This window comes from Enhydra lutris, unplaced genomic scaffold, assembly GCF_002288905.1.
Source record: "Enhydra lutris kenyoni isolate GAN:26980312 unplaced genomic scaffold, ASM228890v2 scaffoldscaffold68, whole genome shotgun sequence".
Lineage (NCBI taxonomy): Eukaryota > Metazoa > Chordata > Mammalia > Carnivora > Mustelidae > Enhydra > Enhydra lutris.
The window spans coordinates 13,443,741-13,470,641 of record NW_019154152.1 but is presented as its reverse complement, the minus strand read 5'-3'; the positions used below and the strand labels follow the sequence as shown (position 1 = coordinate 13,470,641).

The following is a 26,901-nucleotide window of genomic DNA, read 5'->3' as shown; positions in this document are numbered from 1 at the left end:
TATTCCAAGTGGAGGAAACAGCCTGGGAAGGCACGGGAGTGTGAAAGAGTCCAGTGGGGTGGTGGAGGAGTGAGGAATTCAGCAAGAGGAGGGGAAGCTGCACACGAGGCCACCGCTGTGAGCACTGCCGGAAAAGCAGACAAGAACCAGCTCACAACGGGCTGGAGGGACACGAGAACATGGAGAGCCCACCTAGTAAACACCAATGCCCTCTCAGATTAGATCGGCTAAGTCCAACCACTTTCAGTCCAGCCAGCATAAAGCTAGGGAAGGGCTTTGGCTGCAGCCTATCCAAGTGGACGCTTTAGGCAAGAAGGGAAGCTAGCCCCCAGCCCATGCCAGCCACCTGTAGTGGGTGGGCTCCTCGCATGAACCACGGTCACTCCACCTGTGGGCTGACAGCCCTTCCCCTGTGTCTGGTCTGCACCTTGTTAACTCCTGCAACAGCCAGCTCCGGCATCTTCTCGGGGATGCCTTCCCTAAAAGCCTCTGGGCTTCCACTGTCATAGAACTTGTCCCACTGTATGCACAGCTCACCCCTGAACAAGGTGGGGGTTGGGGCACCAACCCCACCCCCGCACAGTCAAACATCCGCATAGAACTTTTGGCTCCCCCAACACTTTACAGCCGATAGCCCATTGCTGACTTGAAGCCTTAGTAGTAACATAAACAGTCGATGAATCCATCTCTTGTATGTTATATGTATTCTACAGCGTAATCTTACAATCAAAGAAGCTAGAGAAAACGTTACTCAGAAAATCATAAGAAGGAGAAAATACACGTACTGTACTGTAAAAAATCCACTAGTAAGAGGACCTGGACAGTTCAGAACCACGTTGTTTGGGGTCAAATGTATTTCCTCTCTCCATCTTCTGCATTAGGCAGGGAGCTCCGCGAGGACAGGGATGTGTCTTGCCTAGTCATGCCCCCGGCCCACTGGGCAGAAGACCTGATACACAGAAGCTCACTAACTGAGTGGAGAGCAGGCAGTGACATCGCTATTCTGAATAAGAAGAAGAAGTCATAATGAATGATAATAACAGTCCCTACTTCGTGGGTCAGGTACCCCACCTCCACCTGTTGGTTCAGGCCTGAAGCCGCAATCCTGCCCTGGACTGCTCCTTTTCCCTCCCCACCCATATCCATCCTGCCCTACAGCCCACCCACCGTATTCCCCACATATTCCCCAAATCTGCCCTTGTGCCCGTGGGCACTGCTTCTGTCTTGGTCCAGACCAGCATGCTCTCAAAACCAGCAACTGCAACAGCCTCTCCTGGCCTCTACCTCCAGTTTTGCCCTCCAACCCCTCTGACCCATTCTCCACTCCCATGGCCACAGTGATAATGGTAAAGTGCAAACCGGACCACAGGCATGCCCCGGTTTAAAGGTTTAAAACTTTTCCAGGGCTTTCTTTTGCCCTCTGGGCTCTCAAGGACCCTCGTGAGCCTCTCCCTCCCTCTGGGGACTGATCTCCAGGCTCTTGCCTGTCCTGACCAGTTTTGATCTCTGTATCCCAGCCTTGAGGTCTGTGTAAGCAGAGCGGGTATTGGGGAGTCTGGCTTGTGAGTGGCTAGAAGAGGGTGGGGAGCCATAGGGAACAGGGTTGGTAAGGTTGGAAATGATACCTGGGAGGTTTGACCTCGGTGGCTGGAACCATGACGTTCATGCCCTAATGGGCGCCTGAGGGCTACCCACAGAGTTGTGGGAGTAAAAGGAATACTGTGAGAAAGAGACTGCTAGGGAGGTATGGGGTCAGCACCTAGATCTGCTTTTTGTTTATGACCTACCATGTAATTGAGCATCTAATATGTGTCAAGCACCAGGCATACTACATATATTATCTGATCTAATTCTACAATAACCCTGAGCGGTAGAGATTATTATGAATCCCATTTAACACTATGGAAACTGGGGCCTAGAGTGATTAAGTCACTTGTCTAAACTCCGGCTACAGATAAAAGCCAAATCCAGGGCATCTGGGTGGTGGCTCAGTTGGTTAAGTGTCTCACTCTTGATTTCAGGACTCGGGTCATGAGCTCGGGGTCATGATCTCAGGGTTGTGAGAAAGAGCCCTTGTCGGGCTCCCCACTGGGTGTGGACCCTGCTTAAGAGTCTCTGTCTCCCTTTCCCTCTGCCCCTCCCCCCCAAAAAGGCCAAATCTAATTGGAACCCCCACTTATCTGATTCCAAAGCCAGGGTCTTCGGACTATACACACACTGCCACTGAGGGAGGGGTTTTGAAGGGTATGAGACCCGTCCAGCTTTAATTTTTCTCTATCTCAAGCCTGGACAAGGGCCAATTGTTCTTTGCAAATGAAAACTTTCTCCACTCCTGTCTTTTTTTCCTGGATTAAACATCACTGCTAGGGGCCATTAACTCCTAAAGATCCCTGAGAGAAGACCTAGTGCCCCCCTGAGTTGGGCAGAGGGAGGATGGGATGATGCATGGTGGTGGATGGAGAGGGAAACATGTCAGGATCAAGGCTAAGGTAGGTATGGGAAGGCCACAGAAGACCAAAAGGAATAGATAGGAAAGGAGTGGATGTGAGAAGCAAACTTTGGCTCCTGCTTAGTGCTACCCATGATCAGCCCCACTGGCTCCCTGAATCTTCTCCTAGCCCATATCAGAACCCCTGAGAACTTGGGTGTATGAGACCATCAATACATCATAAACCATGGAAGCTTCAAATGATCAGATCTTAGAGCCACAAAATTGTACAATTCTAGAAGCTTCATGTTCTCATGAAACATAGACTCTTGGAAGCACAGATCTTTTTTTTTTTTTTTAAAGATTTTATTTATTTATTTGACAGACAGAAATCACAAGTAAGCAGAGAGGCAGGGGGGCAGCGGCGGGGAGGGGGTAGCAGGCTCCCTGCTGAGCAGAGAGCCTGATGTGGGGCTCGATCCCAGGACTCCGGGATCATGACCTGAGCCAAAGGCAGAGGCTTTAACCCACTGAGCCACCCAGGTGCCCCGAGAACTCTCAAATCTTTAATCTTTGACACTTAGAGCCTTGGGGTCTTTAACTGTGAAATCATGCATTCATAAGCAGTACCTGGGCAGAAATCTTTGCAGATCAAAGTTCACCTTCCCCCTTATTTTGCAGAGGAGAAACTGAGGCTCAGAGAAGAAAGAGTCTTCCTCATTGTCACACAGTGAATCTGTGGCATAAGGAGCTACAGCTCCTTCCACCAGCCATTAGCCAGGATCAGAGCTAATGCCAGGACTGCCGGGATGGAGGCGGCTGCAGCCTGGCCATTCCTCCCTCTGCCTGGCGTTGGCATGGACTTGGTCACTCACCTCACTAGTGTAAAGGGGAGCCCCAGGCAATGCCTCTCACCTTGGAGAGTGTGGTGGGGTGGGGTTGTGGCCATAGGAAGCCTCCTGGGGTGCAGGACAGGCCTGCCAGGTCCCCCATGTTCCCAGCCGCTGCCAGGTCTGTTGGTGGGGCGGCCTGGGCACAGGCTGAGACATTTTCTCTGTCTCCATGCTCTGAGCAGGCAGTGAAGGGGAGGGGTGCCAACTGGCACAGGAGCCAGGCTGCAGGGCTGCCCCAAGGAAGGTGGGAGAGGGTTTCTTCAGCAACAAGGCTGAGACCTAAAGCTCCGCGTAGTGTCGCAATCGGCCCCTCCCTGGTGGGGGGAGGGGACTGAGGAAGAAAGACATTATTCAGTCCTTGGAGAGTTGGGCTGGCTCTGACAAGCACCCCAGCCGGGGCTGTGTCCCGCCCTCTCTGCCAGCAGAGGCCCGAGAGATAAACACAGCTCATTTGATACGGGCCAGCCGGCCAGCCCCAGCCGGGGCCTTGCTGGGGCCTTGCTGGGAAAGGGATCTGCTGTCTGATTCCCCCCTCTACTTTGGGGAGCTGGGAAGGGGGCAGGAAGGAAGCTAAGCCATGCACTCCTAGGGTCCCCAGGGGCCACAGAAGCACAGACTCTGGAGGTATCATGACTGTGGCCTCAAATCTTTGTTCTGGGAGCCCAAGAGACTGAGCAGGAGGAGCCGTGCAAGGAGCCAGGGGCAGGCCAGTTCCAGCTTCTTACAAGGGAAGCTTTCTAAAGGTTAGGACTGGCCCTGGGGCTCCTCTCCTTGAGAGGGAATTCCTGCCCGGCTGTCCGGCTAGTGTGCTGCTTTCAGCCCTCTGCGATTCTATGAGTTCAAACGTCTAAGAGAAAGATCTAGAAAGTGGGCAGGAGGAGGTGGGAAAGGCAAACTGTAGATTCTAGACTGCTGGGGGACGAGGAAAGAAAATAGGGAATAGGGTATGGTGGTCTCTGAGGCAGACAGAGGAGCCCCCCGGGCCCTGGGATGGGGGAAAAAAGCCAAGAAGGGAGGTAAACTGCAGGGAGTTCTGCCTGGGGGTGGAGTTGTGGGTTCCAATTGCTAGCTGGTTGGCCCAGGCAAGTCACTCAGGCTCTGCATCCTCAGTTTTCCATCTGGTTTTCTCATAAGGATGGTAACATCCCAATAACCCAGCTGAGAGGGACTGGCTCATCTATTCAAGATGACCCATCTTGCCGGGTCATTGTAACCACAATTATCATAACAATAACATTCAACAAGTGTCAGGAACTGGGCTAAGTAGGCACTTGACAAGCATTACCCAATTTAACGCTCAAAACAATAATGTCAATGGAGTAATTAAGTAATTTATATAAACGGAAGATAGTAAATGTTGGCTCCTTTTTCCCTACCTTGATCTCATTTAATTCCACAAAACTCTGTGGCCAGAGTTGTGCTCTGGGCAGCCCACTTCCACCCTAAAAGAGCTCAGATTATCCTTTAGGTAATGGAGAGTTTTCCTGCAGGACTGGTAGCATCCCTTCCAGCTTGTAAAAGTCACCCGCTACCTGTGAGGAGGAGGGGCGGCAGGGTGGGGCGTGGAGCTGGAAGCCTGACCTGGAGCCAGGCTGGGTGTTGATGTGTAAGGGGGGGGCGCAGACTGGACAGCAGATGGGCTGTGAGAAGTTAGAGAGAGGTGGTTTCTGGAAAGCAGCCTTGCAGGAGAGGTATCTAACCTAATGAGACAATCTTTCCTCAATCGTCCTTGGAAGCAATCCCTTGCAGATTAACAACTGAGATGCAGATCACAAAAATAACCAATTGACGTGCAGTCATAGAAGTAGCAATGACTATTTTTAAGGATATTTAAAAGTCGGCTTTCTAAGAACCTTGCCCTAGGCGGTTTTCCCAATTCAAACCCTTTCATCACAGCTCGCTGATAAGGACACAGTAGACTGTGAAAACAGGAAAGCTGCTGTGAGGGGCTTTATTGAGAAGGTGGGTCACAGGACCCAGAGAGAAGGCGTGTGAATGTGTGTGTGTGTGTGTGTGTGTGCGCGCGCACGCGTGTGCACACACACACACACACACATGCAGAGATGTAGTAAATAAATAAGCAACATGGGACCAAGGGAGAGGAAGCCAGTGTGATTATGAGGGCAGAAGGAGCACTGAGCTGAGAGTCAGGAGGCGTGGGCTACCATCCCTCCTCGGTGAGACTTCCTTTGTGACCTTAAAGGTGTAATTTATCCTCTCTGGGCCTCAGATTGTTCATCTAATAACATTTATACCACAATTTAAATCTGTAAGTGCTTTCCCAGTTTGACCTTCCTAACTGCCCTATGAGAGAAGTGTTAAGGTTCAGAAAGGGGCAGTGACATACCCAAAGTCACACAGCAAGTGTGTAGTCAAGTTGATGGACTCAGCTATTCTGGGCCCCTGACTGGGAGAGCACGTCTGGTGGGTTCTCTTTTGCCTATCTGGTCCAGATGACAGCCTTCCTAGAGCCAGAGACAAGGAGGCACGAAGCGGGGTCTTTGGGCTGGAGCCTCCCGGGACTGACAAAGCACGGGTTGGTCTGCCAGGTCCAGACATGTTCTGCCTTTTCCATGGGAAAAGATACGCCCCCGGTGAGAGCTGGCACCCCTACCTGGAGCCACAGGGCTTGATGTACTGCCTGCGCTGTACCTGTTCTGAGGTAAGTTCCTCTGGCCCCTCGGCCCCCTGTGACGGGTATGCCAGCCCAGAGGGAGGGGGGCCATGCCGCTTCACCAGCGAGTACTCAATACATGGGAGCTTCTGTGCACCTGTCAGAGGTAAGTCACACTGCGTGTCAGTGGCGGGACATGGTTGGGGAGCTGGGGCCCTCCACCTTTCAGCCAGCCTTCCTTCCCCTTTGCTGCTGCCGGCCTCGCCTGTGTCCCAGGACAAGAGCCTCTCTGCCCTGACCTCTCTTTCCCTCCTTTCCTTGTGCCCTTTTCTCCAGCCACCTCTCTTGTGCCCGGCCTTCGGATGTGTCCTCCCAAGGCCACCAGCTCGAATATTGGTCCTTCAAGGCTTCACCTGCAAGCCACCCCCACCAATAGCCTTATTTGATACCTCACCCACAAGGGTGTCTTCTTCTGGGATGCCACATAAGTTTCTCAGTCCCTTCCTCCTGATAACTATTGGCCAAGGATGACAGTTATCGGTGCCTGTCAGTCACCAACCCTCCTACATGGAGCCCTTGAGAGCAGACCTTCCTAGGTGCTCACTCAGGCCCAATTTGCTGCCAGAGGCTGAATGAACTGGGACAGAGACCAGATCCTCTGGCTCACCTCCCCTCAGCACCCCCCGCAATGATCCCATCCCAGCACCCTCCATAGAGCCTTGTACTACCAACTAGGCAGAATAACTAAGATCCCCATGTGGTTCAGAATTCTCAGGCCAGGTATGAGGGTGGAGGAGTAAGGATGGAGGGGGAGTGATTTGGGAGGCTTGCAACACCCATAGCTCTAGTCCAGCTGCCCGGGGCCCAACCTGGTTGGTGTGAGATCCTCAGCTCTCTCTGTCTGGATGCTGGTGCTGGGGGTGGGGAGGGAGGGACAGGGTACCTACCTGGAGCCAGCCCCTTGGTGCCTGTCTTTCCCTGCACAAAGCCAAGAGAGGACTGCAGGAGGTCTCTTAAGATTAAGACAATCCTCAAAGTGAGAGCAGAGAAGAGCTTCTGAGAAGACACTAGGAAATGGAGGTGGGCGGACCAGCCCCTCTCCTGCTTCTGATCACTGGGGTCTCATTCCTCCTGGGATCTGTCCCACAGATTCTCCACTCCTTCTCCTGTGTTGGCCCGAGGCAGAACACTGGTTCCAGCGTGGACACAACCCCCCCACAACTGCCTCCCCTTGGTTCTCCTTAGCACATATGAGGCCAATCAGCCTTTACAAAAAGAACTTTATGAAATATAGCCAGAGAGCAGAAAGAAAACCATAACAGAAAATTCCAGACATATCATGCGGTCCAGTTGACAAAGTCCAAGTTCTGTGATCCACTGGCGTTAATTCATTTCTCCCTCCCTGGAATTCATACACACACCATTTCTCCAACCCAAGGGGCTGTGTGGCTATCTCCAAGATATACCCTGAGTCCCTCCACTTCTCTCCACCATCACTGTTCCCCTAATGAAAGCCACCTTCATCTCTCCCTGGGCTGCTACACCAGCCTCCCAAGGGCTTTCCCTGTTCCCTAAGTCTGTCCTCCACACAGCAGCTAGGATGATTTTTTCTGCACATAAAACTGACCACGTTCTTCTACTCTTAAAACCCTCTAATAGCTTCTCATTGCACCTAAAATAAAATTCAAATTTCCTGCTTTGGGCACTGCAGGAGCTACCTTCTGCCCTTTTCTCAGACCTCGTCTCCCACCTGCACCAATACTTCAACCTCAGTCCTACCTGGTTGTTCTTCCCCGTCGATGTTTCCCCCACGAGATCTTCTCAGGAACGGTCCCTTCCACTCGCCATCCATCACATACACATGACCCCTTATGAGGCTTTCTTTGACAGCTGTTATTGAAAGAGTCTAACTTTGTTAACTCAATCCCACCACCCCGTTTTAATTATTACCATAATTTTAACATCTGAAATGATCTTGTTCCTACTTGTTTATTTTTTTATAGACTGTCTCCTACCTAGGAATGCAAGTTCTAGGAGAGCAGAAACTGTGTTGGTCTCATTGCTATGTCCCCAGAGCTTAGAAGAGGGCCTGGCACCCAGCAGTCACACTGTAGATACTGAGCCAACAAGTGCCACTCCCCACTCCTCGCCCTGCCCAGTCATCAGAGGTAGCTCAGCATCATGGAAAGGACCCAGATCCTGGAGACAGTGCTCATCAGTTGTGGGGTCTTAGGCAACTTAACCTCTAGGACAGAGGCTCTTCTCTCATTGTGGAAGTGTGGATAGCTGTTCCTACCCTGAGGATTGCTGAGAAGATAAAGAGAGATCATATATTTATATATAAAACAAAGCCCCTACTTAGTGCCCACTCAGTACATGGTAGTTATGACTTCCCTGAGAGTTGATCTGGCTGCAAGGCCTCCCGCCTGGTCCCCAGCCCATTCAACCTTTTGCCTGTCTCTGACTTATTTCCGGCTGTACGTTGCTGATTGTCTCTACCCCTTGGCTCCTCTAAGACCATAATCAAGAGAGAGATTCTAACTCTTCAGGTCACACAGTTCCTTGAATTCCACTCTAGTTACTCAATTGAGGGGCTCAGACTCTAGAAGGCCCCTTTTGGGGCTCAGACCAATTCTACAGACTCTGAGATGCCCCTTAGTACTAATGAGTCCTTGCGATCTGTCCATCTTGAGGAGCAGTGACCCCAGAGGGCCTGGCATCTGGTCCAGGGTTTTCCATGGGGCAAGAGGTGCTGGGGGGAAACTCGGTGGGCAGGGGGCCTGGAAGCAAACCTGTCAACTTCACAGTTGGACAAAGCTGGCTCCCTTCATCTAACAAAGAGGCCCTCTATCACTCCTCTCCTGGCTCTCATTTATTCACTCCCTCCTTCATCCAGACTGTAACAGGCACTGGTTTGGAGCAAGGCCCTGAGCTGACGATTCAGTGATAAACAGACCAGGACTGATCCTTGTTCTTGGGAATCTGCAGTTGAATAGACAAGACTGATGAAAATGATTCATTACAACACAGAGGGGAGAGTCAGGTGGTTGGGCAGACAGACCCTGTCTATCAGGGGCAGTAGCCTCTCTCTCTTCAGCTCTTCTCTTTCTGCTCATCCCACTCTCTCTCTAGCTCTCTGTTTCTCTGCCCCAGTCTCTTCTGTTTGTTGTACGTGAAAAAGCATAAGAACTTTGGGACCCTCCTTCGCTGGTGCCAGCTCTGAAGCTTTGCATAAAGTTACCCAAACCTCCCAGAGATTCAGGGAGTAGATCACAAAGCCCTGAGTCTTCTCCACATCAGGTTTCTAGTCATGTCCCCATCCCTGTCACCTGCCCTCTCTTAACCATGAATCTCAGGCCCAGAGGGAAAAGAATGAAGTCCCCGAGCTAAAACAACAACAGTCAAGATCAAAGTCAAAATAACTCCAGCCTTTTACTCATACTTCTTAAACACCAGGAAGGGGACACAGGTCTGTGCAAATCCATGCACACTGCAGTCCCCTCCATGGTGGGGCATGTGAGTAGGGGAAGGGGAGGGACTGGACAAATCGAGTTGATTGCTTTTCTCCTGTCACAGGTTTAAAATGAGCATAGTGTTCCACAACTGGGATGGGGTTTGGGTAGCGGATGGGTTCATTTGGGAGGCCACAGTTCTTTGGAATCAGGACCAACCTCCTGTGTCCCCTTCAGAGTGCCCATGTGAGCTGTTACCGCCTCCACTGCCCACCTGTCCACTGTCCCCAGCCTGTGACCGAGCCACAGCAGTGCTGTCCCCGGTGTGTGGGTAAGTGGCCTCCTTCCTCCCCCTTGCTCACTGACCCTTATCTCCATCCCAATGTGGGCTTCTGGCTGAGGGGGGCTCCTGGAATGAGCGGGGGCAGACTGTAGCCATCAGAGGGTCTGGAGGCAACAAAGGTACTCAGGGGAAGAAACATCCTGGATCCCCAAGGAGGGCTGGGGTAGCCGCAAACTTCTTATTCCTAAGTAACTGGGCTTAGCAGGAGGAGGGAGAAAATGTAGAAAGTGGCTGAAGGAAACAGGGGTGTGGTTGGCCCAGGGATGGCACACTTGGGCCCCAACCCTCTCTGGCTGACCAGAGCTAGAGAGAGTGGACATGTCCTGTGTCAGTGCATGAGGGAGCCGGGGCTGGCAGGCCCTGTAGGGAGATGCCAGGATTTCCGCCCTGGGGCTGGGAATGACCCAAGGAGTTGGAGCGCATGTCCCTGGACAATCCCCACAGTGCTGAGGTTCAGGTACTCTACACGTCTTCATGCTAAATGTCTATGATTTTAAGATTCTAAGAGCATCTGAGACTGGAATTCTAGGAAATAGAGGTAAAAGAGAGGAGAAGAGAGGCAGTCTGAGAAGGAATTGGCATAACCAAGTGTATATGTAACCAAATGGCCAACGAGGGGCACCCAGTGGGGAGACCATGTCGAGAGGAAAATCAGTGCTTAGAAGCATCAGGAAGGTGATCAAACATGGCTCCAGACTATGGTCTCCAGGCTCTGCAACCAGGGCTCTCTTGGTGAGCTGGGGATCTGTGTGGAGTAAGTGTGTAAAGGGATTCAATTTCCATGCGGGAGCCCAGTAGGGATCTCACCATGGCTCTGACTTGGGTCATAGATGTCCTTGGGTCTGGCTTCCCTCAGGGAGCAGGGGCTCTGAGCTTCATCCTGCCTGGTGAGGTGGGTATCATGTTTCCTCCCTGGTAGAGGCTCACTCCAGGAGTCCTTACCTCCCCTTGCTGACTTTGTGCCTTGGCCCCTTCCCTCTTCCATGCTCCTCTCTCCTTCTCCCTGTCCCTGCCCTGTCCCTTCACCTTCCTGGCTCAATGGTTCTCCAGGATTCAGCTCAGCCATCGGCTCCTCCAGGAAGCCTTCCCTGACCAGCCCCCAGCCCCTGCTCCCAGCTCCTGAGTTAAGGGCTCCTTGTCTATGCTGACAACTGATGCCTGCATCTGCCTTAGCCCTTACCATACTAGTGTCACTGCCTGTAGAGTGTCTCTCTACCCAATTACATTGTGAGTTTCTGGGTAGGAGGGCCTGGGTCTTACTCTGCACTCCATTCCCAATGCCTAGCCTGGTGCCTGGTACACAGAAGGCGCTTAGTAAAGGTGTCTTGAGAGAATGAGTGGGTTCTATCAGGACTGGAAACTAAAACCCCACAACCTGGCAGGATGAGGACAGGCTAACTGGCAGGTGCTGAGGAGCAGGGCTGTGGTGGCCAGTGAATGATGGAGCTTACACCAAGCACAGGGCCAGTCCAGATCATTCCAGCTGACTCCACTAGGATCTAACTCAGCATGGGACCTTATTTTGTTCACTGCTGTATCTCCACCACCTAGAAGAGTGCCTGGCACTAGAGAGGATTCCTGGATATGCTCACTGAACAGGCAATGAACTAACAAAGGTCCCCACCAAGTGGGGCTCAGTGGAGCTGAAGCTTCTGGCCTTGCATTCCTGCTCTTGTCAGGGCCAGCTCAGACACTGAGGGGCTGAAAGGCCATGGTGGAGAACCATGAGAGGAAGTGACATGGTCAGATGTAGGTATCAGCGAGACCTCTCGATTGGTTAATATGAAGACTGGCTGGGAAGGCTGAGGCCAGAACTTGGTTGAAGTGCCAAGATAGAATAAGATGCTGAATCTTCAGGAAAGTGGCCCGGTGAATTTTGACAAAGCTTTTGGAGCAATGTGAAACTTCATTTTCTTCTCCCCTCCCCCAACTGCAGAACCTCACACCCCCTCTGGGCTCCGGGCCCCCCCAAAGTACTGCCAGCACAATGGGACCATGTACCAGCACGGAGAGATCTTCAGTGCCCACGAGCTGCTCCCAGCCCGCCCGCCCAACCAGTGTGTCCTCTGCAGCTGTACTGTAAGTCCTTCTGCGTTCTCTTCAGCACAGGCCGGCACAGAGAGGCCTGAAAGACACAGTGGTGTGGTATGGGGGGGAATAGCGTTCCTCCTGGTCAAAGCCAAGTGAGAGTAGATGGGCTCCGGGGGAAGGGAACATCTGGGCTTCAGAATGTCCTGCCCGTCTCTGGCCTTTTGCAGCCGCATGAGCTGCCTGATACCGCACGCTTACCTTGTACACTCACATTTGCCCACTCTGTGTTCCCCGGTAGACGCCGCACTCCTCGAATGGAGGGACCATGCCCAGTTCATTTTTGTATCTTCCGCTGCTACCGGCTCAGGGCCTGGCACAAAGATGTCTATAATGACTGCTGAATGAATAAGTGAATGAGTGAATGATCAGTCCTGGGGTACAGAGACAGGTCAGACTGTTCGTGGCAAATGGATATAATCTGAACTCGCTTAAGCTCCTCCTGCTGTGGTCAGAGTTGGGCCTAGGTACAGGAAGAACGGACCCTGCAGTGTTCCCAGGGGACAGAGACTGAAGCCGAGCAGGGCCTGATCTGGAAAGTCTCTACCATCCTCCTTGGTGGGCTCAAGTGTGGCCCTGCTTTGGGCTGACAGGTGGCTTTCGGCCATCCTATTCATCTGAGATTCTGAATCTTCAGGTATCTGTGCAGCAGAGCACACAACTTCCAAATACTAAGGAGTGGCCACTTACAACTCAACGTAGAGAGCAATTATTTTTTACAGGGCTTAAGCCTCTTCCAGCAGTTTAATATATCATACCTGCTGGTTCGTGGAGATGCCTTGTATTTCCATACAGCACCCCAAGGCCCTAGGAGCAAGCAATCACCGTTCTTATTTTTCAGATGAGGAAACTGAGGCTCATATCAGTTAAGTAACTTGCCTAAGGTCACACAGCTAGTTAAGTGGCAGAGCCAGAGTTCAGGGGAGGGCTGCATGACTCCAAATTTCACATTCCTGTCTTCCCTGTATTGTGCTGCTTCCTGTAAAGGACAAGGGCCTGGATGAGGAGGAGTCTGTGGGACGAGACAGAATGATGGCATGGCGGTGGGGTGGTGAGAACATTCTTATGATTCCTTGTCCCTTCTCCTTGGACACTGGGGTCTCCCAGTTTCTTCTCTTCCTTGTTTAAATGGGACTGGCTTGACTCCTGGCCTACTTCTGAGCCTCACTGCAAAAGGCATAGGGAAAGGACTCAAGGTGATGTCATTTCCTGCCAGGGACATCATGCCTTCCGGTTTGAAAAGGGTTTTCACAACTACTTGCTCACTTGCTCTTTACAACCCAGATGGGAGGGCTCCCTTTCCATCAAAGAGGAAAGTGAGGCCCAGAGAAGAGAAGTGACTCACCAAAGGATTCCCAGAAGGCCTTTTCCTCAGCAGTGTTGCCTCTCCAGGCTGGGTCCTGAAGCTGGGGACCTAGGGTTTTCAGTAAGAGCAAGATCAGCTCAACGGGTGTCCCATGGATCTCCCTCCTCTCTCTGGATCCCCTGTCCCAGGTCAGGGGAGGAGGGTGTTGACTTCAGCAGAAAAAGCCTGCAGGCTGGGCTCCTCGGCTCTTCTGGGTTGCATTTCTGATTTCCGGTTTCAGGCAGTTCAGGCCCCTCTTCGGGCCCTCCTTATCCGTAGGATGGAAGAATCCCACCTCACCAGGTTGCTATAAGAGATGAGGGAGAGACAGGGTCTGAAAACCCTTTAGAAGCTGAAGGATGAATGTTACCTCAGGGCTGGGGACCAATTGGGGAGGGTACAGGGGACCCCTCCTCTGAGCTGGCTGGGCCTTGCCCAGGAGGCTCTGCTGCTCCTTTCTTCTCCCACTTCAAAGGACACCTCAAAGCCATTTGCCCCCAGGGCAGGGTCTCTTCTAACCCCGAGGCTGTTCCTCATTGAGCTCATCTCCCCTTTGCTCTGTCAGGAAGGCCAGATCTACTGCGGTCTCATGACCTGCCCAGAACCAGGCTGCCCTGCACCTCTACCACTGCCTGCCTCCTGTTGCCAGACCTGCAAAGGTGAGTCTGTCCCTAGATCTGAGTGTCCACCCAGCCCACCCCAGGGCCCTAGCCATGGACTATTAGAGGCGGAGGAACCTCAGCTAGTGAAGGGCAAATGGCTTGCGCAGAAACAAGTGCACAGATGGTCACACTGTACCCTGTGGGTTGAGGTAGTTTAGGAAATCTTCCTGGAGGAGGCAGCACTGGGGGAAGGGAGGGCTTCATAGTAGAATGCTTCTCCAGATGTTGGCATTGTGGAAGGGCACTGGACCAGGTGTCAGGTGACTCCAGTTCAGTCCTGGTTCCTCCAGCTAATTCCTGCCCATTCCTTCCCCTCTTTGGGCTTCAGCAGTGTCACATATGCACTGAGAGGCCGGCCTCGGTGATTCCTAATGGACTGTCTGATTCCAGTGTTCTTGGTCTTTGAACCAAGACTACCAGACTGTATGTGAGGCGGGGGCTGGATAGAGGGAATCCCTCTCAGGGCCTTGTGTGCTGGGATCCCACAGGGTGGAAGATAGAGTCCCAGGGTGTTCCAACTGAAAGGACAGAGGGCCTGCAGGCTGGTGCCTGCGAATGGATAGTATACCAAGGCCTGATGACTTCAAGTGTGGCTGGATAGGGTGGCTTCCCAGGGGACTGCACGAAGTAAGGCTGCAGGGATGGGATGCTGGGCCCGTGGGCCATCCATGATGGGCACTGAATAAGATGCGCTGGCCCAGCCAACAAGTTCAGTCCTAATGGTGACCAGGAGGTCAGTGTGGGGAAACTGAGGCAGTAACCCAGTTGTGGGGAATGTGTCAACCTGCGGGGGAGGAGAGGTTGTAATGGGAAGTGGGAATGAGGTCCCAGAGGGGCAGAGCGACCTGCTGGTGTGCAGGGACTGCAGAAGTGGCATGAGGCCTGGGGGCTGAGGGCCTGCAGGGCTCCGGTCTACAAGGCTGAGGAGGTGGAGGCTGACCCAACTTCCCTTTGGGTTTCCAGATGGGTCAGGTGAGAGATCAGCTGAAGAGGACACTACGCAGTCACAGCATGGGGTGGTGAGTGCACAAGGTGGGGAGAGGGGGTGAGGGCGGCTGGTAGCCACAGCCTAAAGCCCAGGACTCTGGGGCAGGCGGTACCATTACTGTCATCATTTCTCATCTGTCCCCTAGGTCAGCAACATGAGTTCCACCATGTTCCAGCCCCTCTCCCCAGTCTCCCATCATGGCTGCTGGGTCAACAGGAGCCTGGGAGAAAGTACCCTGATGTATAAGAGCAGGCCCCAAACTGCCCGATTTCCCTCCTGAGAAATACTGTGACACTGTTCTATCCGAGGCTAGATAGCCTTGTGTCTGTCCTTAGTTCAGGCGCCTCTGGGCAGCACATTCCCCCGAGAAAATGGCCTCTGTCTTGGCCCAGCCTTCCCCACCCAGCCCCTGATGTACTGGTTCTTTGTTTGGTGGCTACCTCTCTGTCCTCCCCTCTGTCTTGGCCCCTCTCCATATCTGTCTGGAGTTAGGATGAGCTAAACTGGCCCACTTTCTCTGGTCAGAGAGGAAAGGGGTAGGAGGATGGACTTACACACTGACTCAAGTCCCCAACCGCCCTCTGTGCTGTGTCTACAAGGGGAACAACTCCACCTCCTCTCTCAGCCTGGGGCACCTGGACCCTGGGGGACTGGAGGCTAGCTTTCCGTGCTCAGGGACTCCCCAGGGGTCTGAACTAGCGAGCTCCCCCTTTATCTCTGCCATTCTATCCCCTCCCTAGGAGGCAGTGTGCTAAGAGAAGCCTACCCAGGCTTAGTTCCAGGCCCTGATTAGCTACTTACTGGATGATGTGAGCAAGTCCCATTAGAGTGCTGGGCTCCTCGATTCCATCTTGCCACTATTCCACTTGACAAACATTTCCTGTGAGCCTCCTATGTACCTGGGCCTGTTCTGGGGCCAGAGATAGTTTCCTGGGAGCTCCTATAGGCTGAATCTGGCCAGTCTCTGACTCAGAGATCATGTGGGCAGGAAGGGGCCATAGAAGACGGAATATGAGTGACTCGGTATCAGCGAGGGGGGGTAATAAGCCCACTTGCTCCTCTGTGTTGGCCTGGAGCTTCCCAGTCCTCTAACCATGAGCTGTGCTGCTCCTGCCTCATTACACCGCCCTTACCACAGACTCTTTGCTATCACTGCCAGTCTGCCTAAGACCTGGTCTGGAGGGACAGGGTCTCAGGATCTTAGGTTCCAGGGGCTCAAGAAAGCGGGCTCTGGGGACCAAGGGTCTCCAGGTGGGGCCTGCTTTTAGTCTTCCGCTCTGTGGGATTCTGGGGCCTGGTGAGATCTTCAGAGGCCCATCTTTTCTCCAATCAACAAAATCTCCTCAAAGAATTCCCCGACTCTTAACTCGCTACAGCCTCACCTCCCATTTCTTAAATATGAAGCTTCCCAGGTCCCTGATCGTGGTGTCTCCCAGATCAAGACCTCAGCACCCTGTGTTCACTCCAGCCCCAAGGCCCTGGCTCTGACAGGCCTGAGAAGGGCTTGGTGGAGGCTGGATTTCCAAACCATCGTCCTCTGAGAGTTTTCAAAGATTCACTGTCTGAGAACATCTTGGGCCACATCCAGATCTTTTCATCCCTAGTGTGTGCCTCTCTTTACTAGGAAGTGATGGTGGTGTCCGCTATAGGCCTCACCACAGCCTGTCTTGCTGCTGCTCTGTGGGCACGGGCCCGTCAGTGATCCTCATCCCTCCTGCCATTTGCAGAGACATTCCCAGGATCCGTGTTCGGGGGACAGTGGGAGAAAGAGAGGCCTGGGCACCCCAGCCCCCACTGGTCTCAGCTCTCCTCTGGGCTTCATCTCTCGCCACTTCCGACCGAAGGGGGCAGGCAGCACAACAGTCAAGATTGTCCTGAAGGAGAAACATAAGAAAGGTGGGGATGGGAACCTCCTCTGATCCCTAAGGTGGGAAAAGGGGGCACCGACTGTTCCTGCCTTCCATCCCTGCAACCCCCCACCCTAGCTCAGTGCTTCCCTGATCCCAAATTGGCCAGAAACTTGTAGATTCCTAAAACATCAAAACTGGAGGGTCCTGAAAGGGCACCAAGGTTCAGAGTACTGAGACACAGAACCAGCCCTAGAACCAAGACCATGGGTCAGCACAACAGTATTTTCTGAGCCTCTGCCATGTCTTTGCAGAGAATAGAGGGCACAGAACAGAGAGATGAAAAGTGGTCCTTGCCCTGGAGGGGCTTCAGACATGGAAATAAATACAATAGAAGGAAGCAGTGAGAGAAAGGCAAAGGAAGGAGGGAGCGGAGGGAGGCTGCCGGCAGATGGGCAGAATGGTGCAGGGAAGGAGCAGCAGAAGGGGAGGAAAGCAGGCTCAGCTGTGAAGCTACCTGTCACAGCCCCTTTAGGACTCATGGGACACTGAGGCTAAGAAACGGGAAGGGACCTGCCCGAGCTCACACTGCCAGGTGAGGACAGAACTGGGTCTAAGAACTCCCCCTGCCAGAGGTGCCCGTAAAGGGCAGGGGGAGAACTCTCCACCTTCAGCAAGAACATACTGGGCCCATACTGGGCTGGGGTCAGCCCTGAGTACTGCAAAAAGGGAGAAGGCAGGGACAGGGATCCAGTTCTATACCCGGCCTCCACTTTGCAGGCAGTGTGGCTGGGCCAGACCGGTGGAGCAGGGGCTCCCCAAGTTCCTGGGCCCCACCCATTCCTAGGACTCTGGCCCAGGTCCATGGCACTGACCCTCCTCCCTTCCCGCCCTCCTTGGCCCAGCCTGTGTGCACAGTGGGAAGACATACTCCCATGGGGAGGTGTGGCACCCAGCTTTCCGCTCCTTTGGACCCCTGCCCTGCATCTTGTGCACCTGTCAGGATGGCCACCAGGACTGCCAGCGGGTGACCTGTCCCACGGAGTACCCCTGCCATCGCCCTGAGAAAGTGGCCGGGAAGTGTTGCAAGATTTGCCCAGGTACAAAGAGATGCTGGGGACAGGGAAGGCAGTGGGCGCTGAGTCCCTCTCCCTGGGGCACAGGTACTTGGTACATCTCCAACACGGGGGGGTCAGGCTGCAGGGGCTTTAGACATACGGGAGTGGAAAATGGCTCACAAAATACTGGCCTTAGAGAACCGATTCAGAGACTCTAGCACGTATACACAGAATCAGTCAATCTGGTGCCAGAGGCACCAGAACTTTCCCAAGGACTTTAAAGACCTGAAGGGGAAGTGGGACCAGTGGCCTGGCTTCCTGGGCTCACCAGGCAGGGGTAGGGAGGGGGCAGAGTGTTCATGATCTCCTTGTCTTCCCCAGAGGACAAGGCAGACCCTGGCCCCAGTGACATCAGTGCCACCAGGTGTCCGAAGGTTCCAGGCCATGTCCTCGTCCACACATCAATAGCTCCAAGCCTAGACAACCTACATCGTTTTGCCCTCGAGCATGAGGCCTCTGAGCAGGTGGAGATCTACCTCTGGAAGCTGGTAGAAGGTGAGCATTGGCCCCCTCCCAGCCGGGCTTACCTCTGGCCTGTCCCCCTTACCAGTCGCCTTAGGAGCATTTTGTAGATCAAGGGCCTCCAGCCCAGGAAGACCTGCCTCTGGCTACCCTTCTAGATTTAAGTCTCCAATTCCAAGAGAGAGGGAGACAGAGATTGGGCCTGTGATTCTCTGACAGTTCTGATAAGCTCATCCACTCGCCAAGGCCAGGGACTCGAAGTGCTCCCTCTTCTGGGAGGAAGGGGTTGTTGCACTTGCAAGGAAGCCAGGAAAAGGGTAATGCCTATGGGGAGGGGGGAGGGGAGAGGCACATCTCCTGGTAGAGGGTCAGCACGCAGTGAGGGGAGAGCTTTTCAGGCAGAAGGGCCTTCACAGCGTCCGCAAGGCAAGAGGGCCTGCCTGAAGGCTAGTCTCATTCAGCCTTTTCCGTATGGTGGATTCTAGCCTTCCAATAAGTTGACGTCAAAACATAGTTCTCGTTCCATGAGAAACTCACCTGCGGCTCCAGGATGCTCAGATCACCAGCTGAAGGTCAAGAGGCGTTGTCATTGAGAAGGAAATTGCTGAGAGTTGGGCTTTTAGGTTCCTCTTGCCAAACATAGATCCCCTGGGTGGAGTAAAACAAACCAAACTCTTTAAGTGTGAGTTAGCTGTAAGGTCGCTTTTCTCTCCCGCTGGGTCTGGCTGGAGAGGGTGGGGGTGGGCGAGGGGATGGTAATACTGATGGTCAGGAGGATAACCGATGTGTGGAGCACTTCAGAGTTTACAAAGTGCTTCACATTCATGATCTCATTTGATCCTCAATGATCCTGAGAGTTAGGTATTATTATCCCCATTTTACAGATGAGGAAACTGAGGCTCAGAGAGGTGAAGTACCTGGCCCAAGGCCACACAGCCAGTAAGTGGAGGACGGGAGCTAGAGCCCGTGTCTTGTGACGTCAGATGCGGCTCTTTCCCTGCTCTACTCTGCCTCCTGTCCTAGGAGGAATGGACGAAGAAAGCGGAGCTGTTCAGCCTGGAGAAGAGAAGACTCAGGGGGACAGGACCATTGGCTTCCTGGCTCTGAAGGACTGCCCCAGGCAGGGGGAGCGGTTGGGTTCTGAGTGACTGCAAGGGTCAGAACAACAAGCGGGGGCTTTGAGAATCAGACAGCCTTGAGTTTGAATCCCGGCTCTGCTCTTTCTTAGCTGTGTGGCCTTGGGCAATCACTTGACCTCCCTGGGCCTCAATTTTTCTTCTGTTAATTGGGAAGGAGGGTTTTTGGAGGATTAAATGAAATAACATGGGTACAGCCCTGACATACAATAGGTGCTAATAACATCAGTACCTTCATCCCACCTACTCAGAATTACAGAGAAGCATGTTTCCACCGATGAGGGGACGCACTTTCTCATACCTAGACCCTTTCTGTCAAATAAGGGAGGGAGCAAGCTCAGTTCACAGGGGTGTGCAAGCAGCGGCTGGTGGGGGCTCTGCCACAGCCGAGGAGTTAGATTCAGGAACACTTATCATTGTTTTGTGCCTTGAGGTCCCCTCAGTCCCTGGGCAGGTGCAAGTTTACTTCAGACCTCCCCCCCAACCCCACAAGGTACTGGGACCACAGAGAGCAACAGATCCCAGTCTCTGTCCATGGGAACCCAGGACTTAGTGATTTGGATGCAGCAGGAATTCCCCGGGAGCTGAGCTGTCAGGCTGGAAGGCTTCGTGGAGGAGGAGGCATTAGGAAGGCAAGAGGAGCACAATGAAGGCAAGGGTGGCAGTGAGAGCCTCAGACAGGCCCCAGAGCCTCAGGTTCCATGTGCTATGCTCTCCCCTGCGATTGGGGTATAGTAGGCCCCTTTGCTAATGTTTTTCATTTTCATCCATCTAAGAAACCTGAGGGATATGTATGAACGTACCATCCTGCAGATAAAACTGAGTCTGAAAGGCAAAACCACTTGCTCAAAGTCACACAGTTTAAGCAGTCAAGCAAAGATTCAAATCCAGGTCTGACTCTCCCCAGTGCCACCTCCACGGAGGTGACCTAATGCTTTCAGAAAGGTGCCTAAGGAAGGCCAAGATGTGCCCAGGATGGTGCAGACTAGAGCGTTGTAGCTCAAGGCCAATCTCACTACCACCAGACCCAGCAGAAAAGGAGTAGGTGCCAGGCTCTACCCTCCTGACACTGGCAAACATGCCCGACCCCCATCTCCTGACCCTCTGGGCAGCCTAAGCGCCTCACCAGTCTCCTCTCTGCCCCACATTGTGGGGGTCAAAGCAAACACTCCTGAGGTCTGTCAGTGGGAAACCCTGTTTCTTCACCCAGAGGTGAACTGGCCTGGAGAACTGGCCTGGAGATGCCGACACCCAGACTCAGGGAGGCCAGGCCACCATGAGGCCAGCCTCAGGCCCCAGAAGCTGGCTTATTGTGAAGACCCTTTTTGATTCTGGAGTTTCAGAGTAGAGGAACCTCAGGGATCCTGATTCCAGCCCCTGTCTAGGAAGGAAGCCCCCTACGGCCTCCTGCATGGTCTCCAGCCCCTGGCCCCACCTAGAAAGGGTCTATCTTCACACTGAGCTGAGTGTCACCTGCCGGTACCATCTCTGCCCTGGACGTTCACAGAGTCCAACTAGCTGCCTTCAGACCTGGCCCACCCTCCAATGCCATGGCCATGCTCCTCAGCCAGCTCTCGATTCCAGATCCAAGAGCATAGTTCTTATGCTCATGCTTTATAGGCTACAGTGTGAAGACCTCCCCTCATCCCTATTACCTCCTCTCTAATCTGTGTTCCGGGGTGTGTGCAGCGGCAGGCCTGGGCAGAAGGACCTATTGCCATCTCGAGCTTGTGATGTAGCCTGGGCCTCCGGAGCGAGTCTCTCCCATAGCCTGGTCCTTGGCATCTGGACTAGGGGTCCTGAGAATGATGCTAGACATTCCCAGCCTCCTGGACCTTAGTGCTGAACGTTCTCCTCAGTGGCATCCTACTCAGATTTCCATAAGCAAGGCCAGTTCTTAGTTTTCTTGAGAGCTGTGCTGGCCTAGCAGAGGCCTTGCTGTCACATCTGTTCTTTCTGGCCACAGACCCTGGCAGTCACAGCTGGTGCAACTTCATAGCCCATGTGCTCGGGACCTCAGGGCCAGGTGTGGTGCCTGTGGCCAGCTTCCCATGGGACACAAACATCAGGAGATCCAGCTAATGCCTTGTTCCCTTTAGGGCCCGGGCTAGACAGGGTACTCATATGTTTCCTTACCCATCCATTCATTGAGGGATCATCCACTCATTTGTTCATTCACTCACTTGTCCTACATGACTAATGTGGGTCAGGCTCAGGGGAGCCAGAGAGGAAAATCCTGCAGGAGTAACCAGAGGAGGCAAGGACAGACACAATGAGAGCACACTGGAAAGAGGTCTAATCACCAACAGAAGCTAAGAACTGTGGGTGCCCCAGGGAGGGGAGATCAAGGAAGACTTCCCAGCCAAAGCTTAGAGGATGCATAGGAGTTCATCTGGTGGCAGCAGGAGAAACAGAAGTCAACGGGAGAAGGAGTTGAAGCAGCGGGGGTGGCCTGTGTAAAAGCTGGGGACCCTCAGGGCACTTTAAGTAGTCCCTTAGGGCTGGAGCACAGGAAGGCCGCTAGGAGCTGGATGAACAGAGCCTCATGCTGAAAGGGGGCCTACCACTCTGATGCTTGACGTTCCTTGGGAGTCTGATAAGCACACCTACCGATTTTTATCATACATTTTACAACCAGAAAAAAAGCATGACCAGTCCATATGGGCTCCCCCCCACATACACACACACTGTGGACAGGTGAGTAGTGTGAGAGGGTCAGCAGAGAGGCGATGAGAGGTCAGGGTAAGGGAGTGACAGGTCATGTATGGTTTCAAATGACTGCAGTTAGGATCACAGACTGCAGGGGGCGTAAGAGGGGGGGGGGTCAGAAGGCTAGTGTAGTGACCCAGGTAAGATGTGACCAGGCAAGAATGGGGAAAGTGGCAGTGGAGATGGGAGGGTAGGTTCAAAATACTGAGGAAATTTAGTCCACAGGGTTTGGTGCCTGGTCGGAACAGGGGAGGGGAGGGGTGACTAGGTCACATCTCTAAGTTATCCTGTTCCGTCAACTGCATGGCCCCACCTTTCCTGCTCATGCCCTTGCCTCTGCCTTCAGGAATCTTCCACTTGATTCAGATCAAGAAAGTCAGGAAGCAAGACTTCCAGAAAGAGGCACAGAACTTCCGGCTCCTCACTGGCACCCATGAAGGTGGGACATTAGGCCGAGGACTGGGGCCTGGGAAGAAAGCCGGGCCAGAGGCCAGGGCCTCTTGGGGAGCTCCCGGCTGCTGGTGCTGGGAGGGGGGCAGGGTGGCTGTCAGCCACAGACGTCAGTTCCCGGCACAGGAATCCAGTGGGCGTCTGGGCCAGAGATTTCTCAATTCAGGGCACTTGGGAGTGGGAAGGTGAAGCAGAACCATCTGGATTTGGTCCTGGGAGTGGGGGAGACAGGGCTGTGGAGGAGGGAAGCCTGAGCCCCCAAACCCTCATGCTGCCTACCCCCTCTCTATTGGAACATTTCCTATTGAAACCCTCCTAACCACTTTCCTTCTGATGCCCCTTATTTGCCCTACCCTATACTGAGGAAGATGGACCCAGGTGGGGTTTCAGATGGGGAAGGAAGTCACAGATGGGAGTGTCACCAACAGGTGTTAGGAAACCAGCCTAGGCCCAAATGCTGGTTGGTTGAAGGTGGGGTCATGTGCCAAGAAGTGACTGGGATGGGGGTATGATGGAAATACCCATCTCCTACCTCCTGTGGACTCCAAACCCAGGCTCTCACCATCCTTCTTAAGTTTTTCCTACCCCAGTCACTGCCTCTCTGTGCACACGCATGCACACACGCACACCCCACACCCCTCTTTTGCTTTCTCTATGCAGGTCACTGGAATGTTTTCCTAGCCCAGACCCCGGAGCTGAAGGTCACAGCCAGTCCAGACAAAGCAACCAAGACCTTATAACAAAGACGTAAACAGTTGCAGATATGAGCTTTATCATTTTTGTTGTTATATATTAATAAATGATAAGTTGCATTACCCCTCAACCCTGTCTGCTGAGTTCCTGTCCAGTCTCCGTGTGTTCCCACAGGGACTGCAAGGTAGGCCTGGTTATGCCCATTTTACAGGGCTAGAGACTGAGGTGCAGCAGGGGTAGAGACTGGCCCCTGTCCTTGAGGGGAATTGTTACCAGAGCCAGGGCTAGTTCCCCCAGCCTCCCTGTCCAGGTCCTTGTCTGCCTCCGGGGCCTCTCCCCTGCACTGCACTGCTTTGTCCCTGCCCCGCCCCCACTGCTATGGCTCCTCCTGCTTTCATGGGCGCCCCGCTCCTGGAGCTCACTGGCACTGAGCCTAGGAAAGGGACTGACTCCAGTTAGCCAGTGGAGGGGTAAAGAGAGCCTCAAGGCACTTCCCCCAGCAAATCTTCCAGGGATCCTTACAAATGTCAGCCACGCTCTACAATGAGGACACTGAATTTTGTGAGGAGCGGTAATTTGCTGGGAGCTGGGGGGCAGGGCAGGAGCGGAGGCCGAGCTGGGGGCAGGTCTTCTGCTCCGGGCTAGCACTCCTCCCCCAGGTCTGCCCAGACCGTGACCCATGGCATAAGCCCAAAGAGTCTCACCTCTGAGGATTTCCAAGACTTGGCAGTCACATTGCCAACCCCAGCACCACAATCTGGGAAGAGAGCCTAACAGTTACAATTAAAGACAGCATTAATAATTTATCCTGCCTACATGTACGATTACTTGCAATTTCAAAGATGTTTTAATGCTCACGATTCCACGTAAGATGAACAGTGTAGGAATTACCCAAACTTTAGAGAAGATGAAACAGAGGATCAGGATGGGCCACTGTCTTCCCCAAAGCCTCACAGTGACAGTGAGGGAGGCCAGGGCTAGAACTCAGGCCCACCACCTCCCAGACCGATGGTTCCCCTCCAGTGCAGCACTGCCCTCCTCCCCAAGCTGGAGCGGAAGCTGTGGAGAGGTGGTGTAAGATGGCCTAAGGGCTGGAGTTCTGCCATCTCCAGCCACTTAAGGGCTCTGATGACTGTCCCCTGAGCCTTGGTCTCTTGTACCTGGGTGTCTGAGGTCTGGGAAGTCTGTGAAGCTGCCTACCAGTGCCACCATCCCTGAGCAGGTTAAACATGAGTTAACCCTACTAAGTGGATGAGTTCTGAGCATCTCACATTCAAAGCACAGGAATCTGAATGCTCGCCATGCACTTGGGGAACTCCGGTCATCGTCCAACTTGGCTCTGATGTCCCTTCTCAGTAAAGCTTTCCTGGACACCCCCAGCCCTGTCCCTGCCCGACAGCTCCTCCCCTCTGCTGGAGAACGGGGTCGGAGGCAGGACTAGGTAATCAGAAATGGCGCTGAGGCCTCAGGATGGGAGTGGACTTCCCTGTGTCCTTCTCCTGGTGTCGAGGGCCAGCTGCCTTCCTTGTCTCGTGGATGGACTTATCTGAAGCCCGTGATGTTCACCCCGAACTTCTCCACCATGGGAGATACATGATATACCATGCTGGTGTATCAGCACCCCCTCCTTCTGATCTGGACATTTCTGAGGATGTACGCATAAGGCTTGCCTTGGGAACCTCTCAGCAGCTTTCCCATGGGCTTACACCTCTTAGACTTGTCTTCCCCTTTCATGTGTTCACTCAAAAAACCCTTTCTCAGCTGCTCTGGGACAGGCCTTATGCTAGATGACCAACACAGTGTAAGCACCCAATACGGCTCTGCCTGTCCTCAAGGAGCCAAAGTCTGGAGGGGGAGAAAGGGCATCACAACGCCATGAGTGCCAGGGGCTGCGACAGCAGGGCTATGCAGAGCACGGGCCTGCCCAGACGGAGGACAACTTCAGCAGGATCTGAAGGGTGAGAAGGATCACAAGAAAAGGGGGACAGAGATGGCACAGGAAGAGACGGTACATGGGAGATGAAACAGAGCATATTCTAGGGAGAATCACAAATAGCTCACTATAGTCGGCTGGTATAATCCGAGGCAAAGAGCGAAGGGAGGTGAGGCTGAACGCCCAGCTGAGAAGCTCTGGCCTCATCCCAACAGCAGCCTCGAGCCCTGGAAGGGTTTCAGTGCTTTGGTCAGATCTGTGGGTCAGGGATCTAGCCCTGCGTGCTGGGTGAAGAACGGCCTGGTAGCCTGTGACAATGGCTGGGGCAGGAGAGAGGCAATGGGGCCGGGAGGAAAGGCAGCGCAGATGACGGACGGCACACAGGGCTGAGGGAAAGCAAGAGGGGAAGTGTGTAGTGTCTCGTGTGGTGACTACAGAGAGAACCCAGAAGTTTCAGTTGAGTACACGTTGAGTCTCAGGAGATACCCCTGGCTCTTGGGGGTACATTATGGGTCTGGGGAGAAGGCCGGCCTGGAGGTAGGGGTTTGGGGCTGTTGGCCTACAGACGGTTACTGAAGCCAGGAGATGTGTGACACTGCCTGGGAGAGACTGTACAGCAAACCCAGAGCCTCAGCAAAGGACTTCCTGTGGAGGCAAGAGATAAGCCAGGAGGGTGTGGCGGCTGAGGGTCCCGTAACACATGGCCTGGGAAGGGTCATCCCCAGGGACCAGGGGGCTTCCGGTGCCTGTGGCAATGGGCAATGTCAGGGGAGCGGGGAGGCAGGAAGAGGTTTTGCAGGGGCTGAGGTGGTATCAAGGAGGTGAGGAAACAGACAAGTCTTTGAAGAACTTTGTTGGTCAAGTAGAGGGGAGAAACAGGATAGTGACTGGTGGCGGACCTGGATGGAAGAAGAGGGTTTTTTTAGATGGCGGAGATGTAAGCAAGTCCTAGTGATGAGGAGACCTCACAGGACAGGGAAAGTAGAACAGGAGTGTGGATGGAAGAGGGGAAGTTTAAGGACAAGTTAAAATCCATTCTTCCTCAGCCACTAACTCCCCGTGTAAGCCTGCTGTTCTCCCCCATGAGTGTGATGAGGGAGAAGAAAGAGGTGGTCTCCCAAGGCTGCCCTGCTCTTCCACTCACAGGGCTCCCCAAGACTCCAGCAGGGAATCCTACATGGTGGCCAGGAAGCACAGGCTGGAGTAGGAGTAGCGGCATCCCCTCACACAGGCTGGCCATTAGCTAACTAGGCATATCCAAGTCTTTTGTCTTGTCTGATCCACTAGGATAATGTGTGAGATGGGGATTGTCCATCACATTAAGAAATGAGGAAACTGAGGCACAGGGAGAGGAAGTGACCAATCAAGATCACGTACTGGTAACTGGAGGGGTTGGATTCCAGCTAAGATTGGCGATTCCGTACCCTGATGGGTCCTAGAACACTGAAGGTGCCAGGTCCCGGGCTGGGGCAGGTGCAACCAACCTGGGCTCAGAGCCTCCCCCTCCCCAGGTAGCTTCCTGGCCCCCAAACCTGAGATTCCTATTATGATGTCAAGCCTGCCCTCCGGGTTTCCTGGGGAGGCTTCTTCCTTCTTCAGCAGCTAAGAAGCCACCTCCCCCTGTCCCTCCACGAACCCTGGGCTCTGGGAAATGTCAGTATTTCTGAGAAACAGGACGTGGCCTGTGGTTTGGGGCTGTCCTGGGGGTAAGGGAAGGCCTGGGGCCCCATCAGGCACACT

At 53.5% G+C, this 26,901-nt stretch overlaps 1 protein-coding gene across 4 annotated transcripts in view; it reads left to right on the top strand.

The window, feature by feature from the left end:
• The window catches only part of LOC111159358 (chordin like 2), a 29,360-nt gene extending 6,002 nt beyond the window's left edge, over window positions 1-23,358 (top strand). The window contains exons 2-11 of one of the 4 annotated variants that reach the window (XM_022521759.1): window positions 5,871-5,983; window positions 9,625-9,718; window positions 11,667-11,809; window positions 13,729-13,822; window positions 14,789-14,844; window positions 16,541-16,709; window positions 17,566-17,760; window positions 18,100-18,273; window positions 22,432-22,524; window positions 23,196-23,358. In XM_022521759.1, the coding sequence (XP_022377467.1) occupies window positions 5,871-5,983; window positions 9,625-9,718; window positions 11,667-11,809; window positions 13,729-13,822; window positions 14,789-14,844; window positions 16,541-16,709; window positions 17,566-17,760; window positions 18,100-18,273; window positions 22,432-22,524; window positions 23,196-23,275 (1,211 nt within the window). In that variant the 3' untranslated portion in view covers window positions 23,276-23,358. Of the gene's footprint in view, window positions 1-5,774; window positions 5,984-9,624; window positions 9,719-11,666; window positions 11,810-13,728; window positions 13,823-14,788; window positions 14,845-16,540; window positions 16,710-17,565; window positions 17,761-18,099; window positions 18,274-19,124; window positions 19,180-22,431; window positions 22,525-23,195 lie in introns of those variants that run through there. The other 3 variants (XM_022521758.1, XM_022521760.1, XM_022521761.1) reach the window with 3 other exon arrangements.
• Window positions 23,359-26,901: the final 3,543 nt, after the last annotated feature.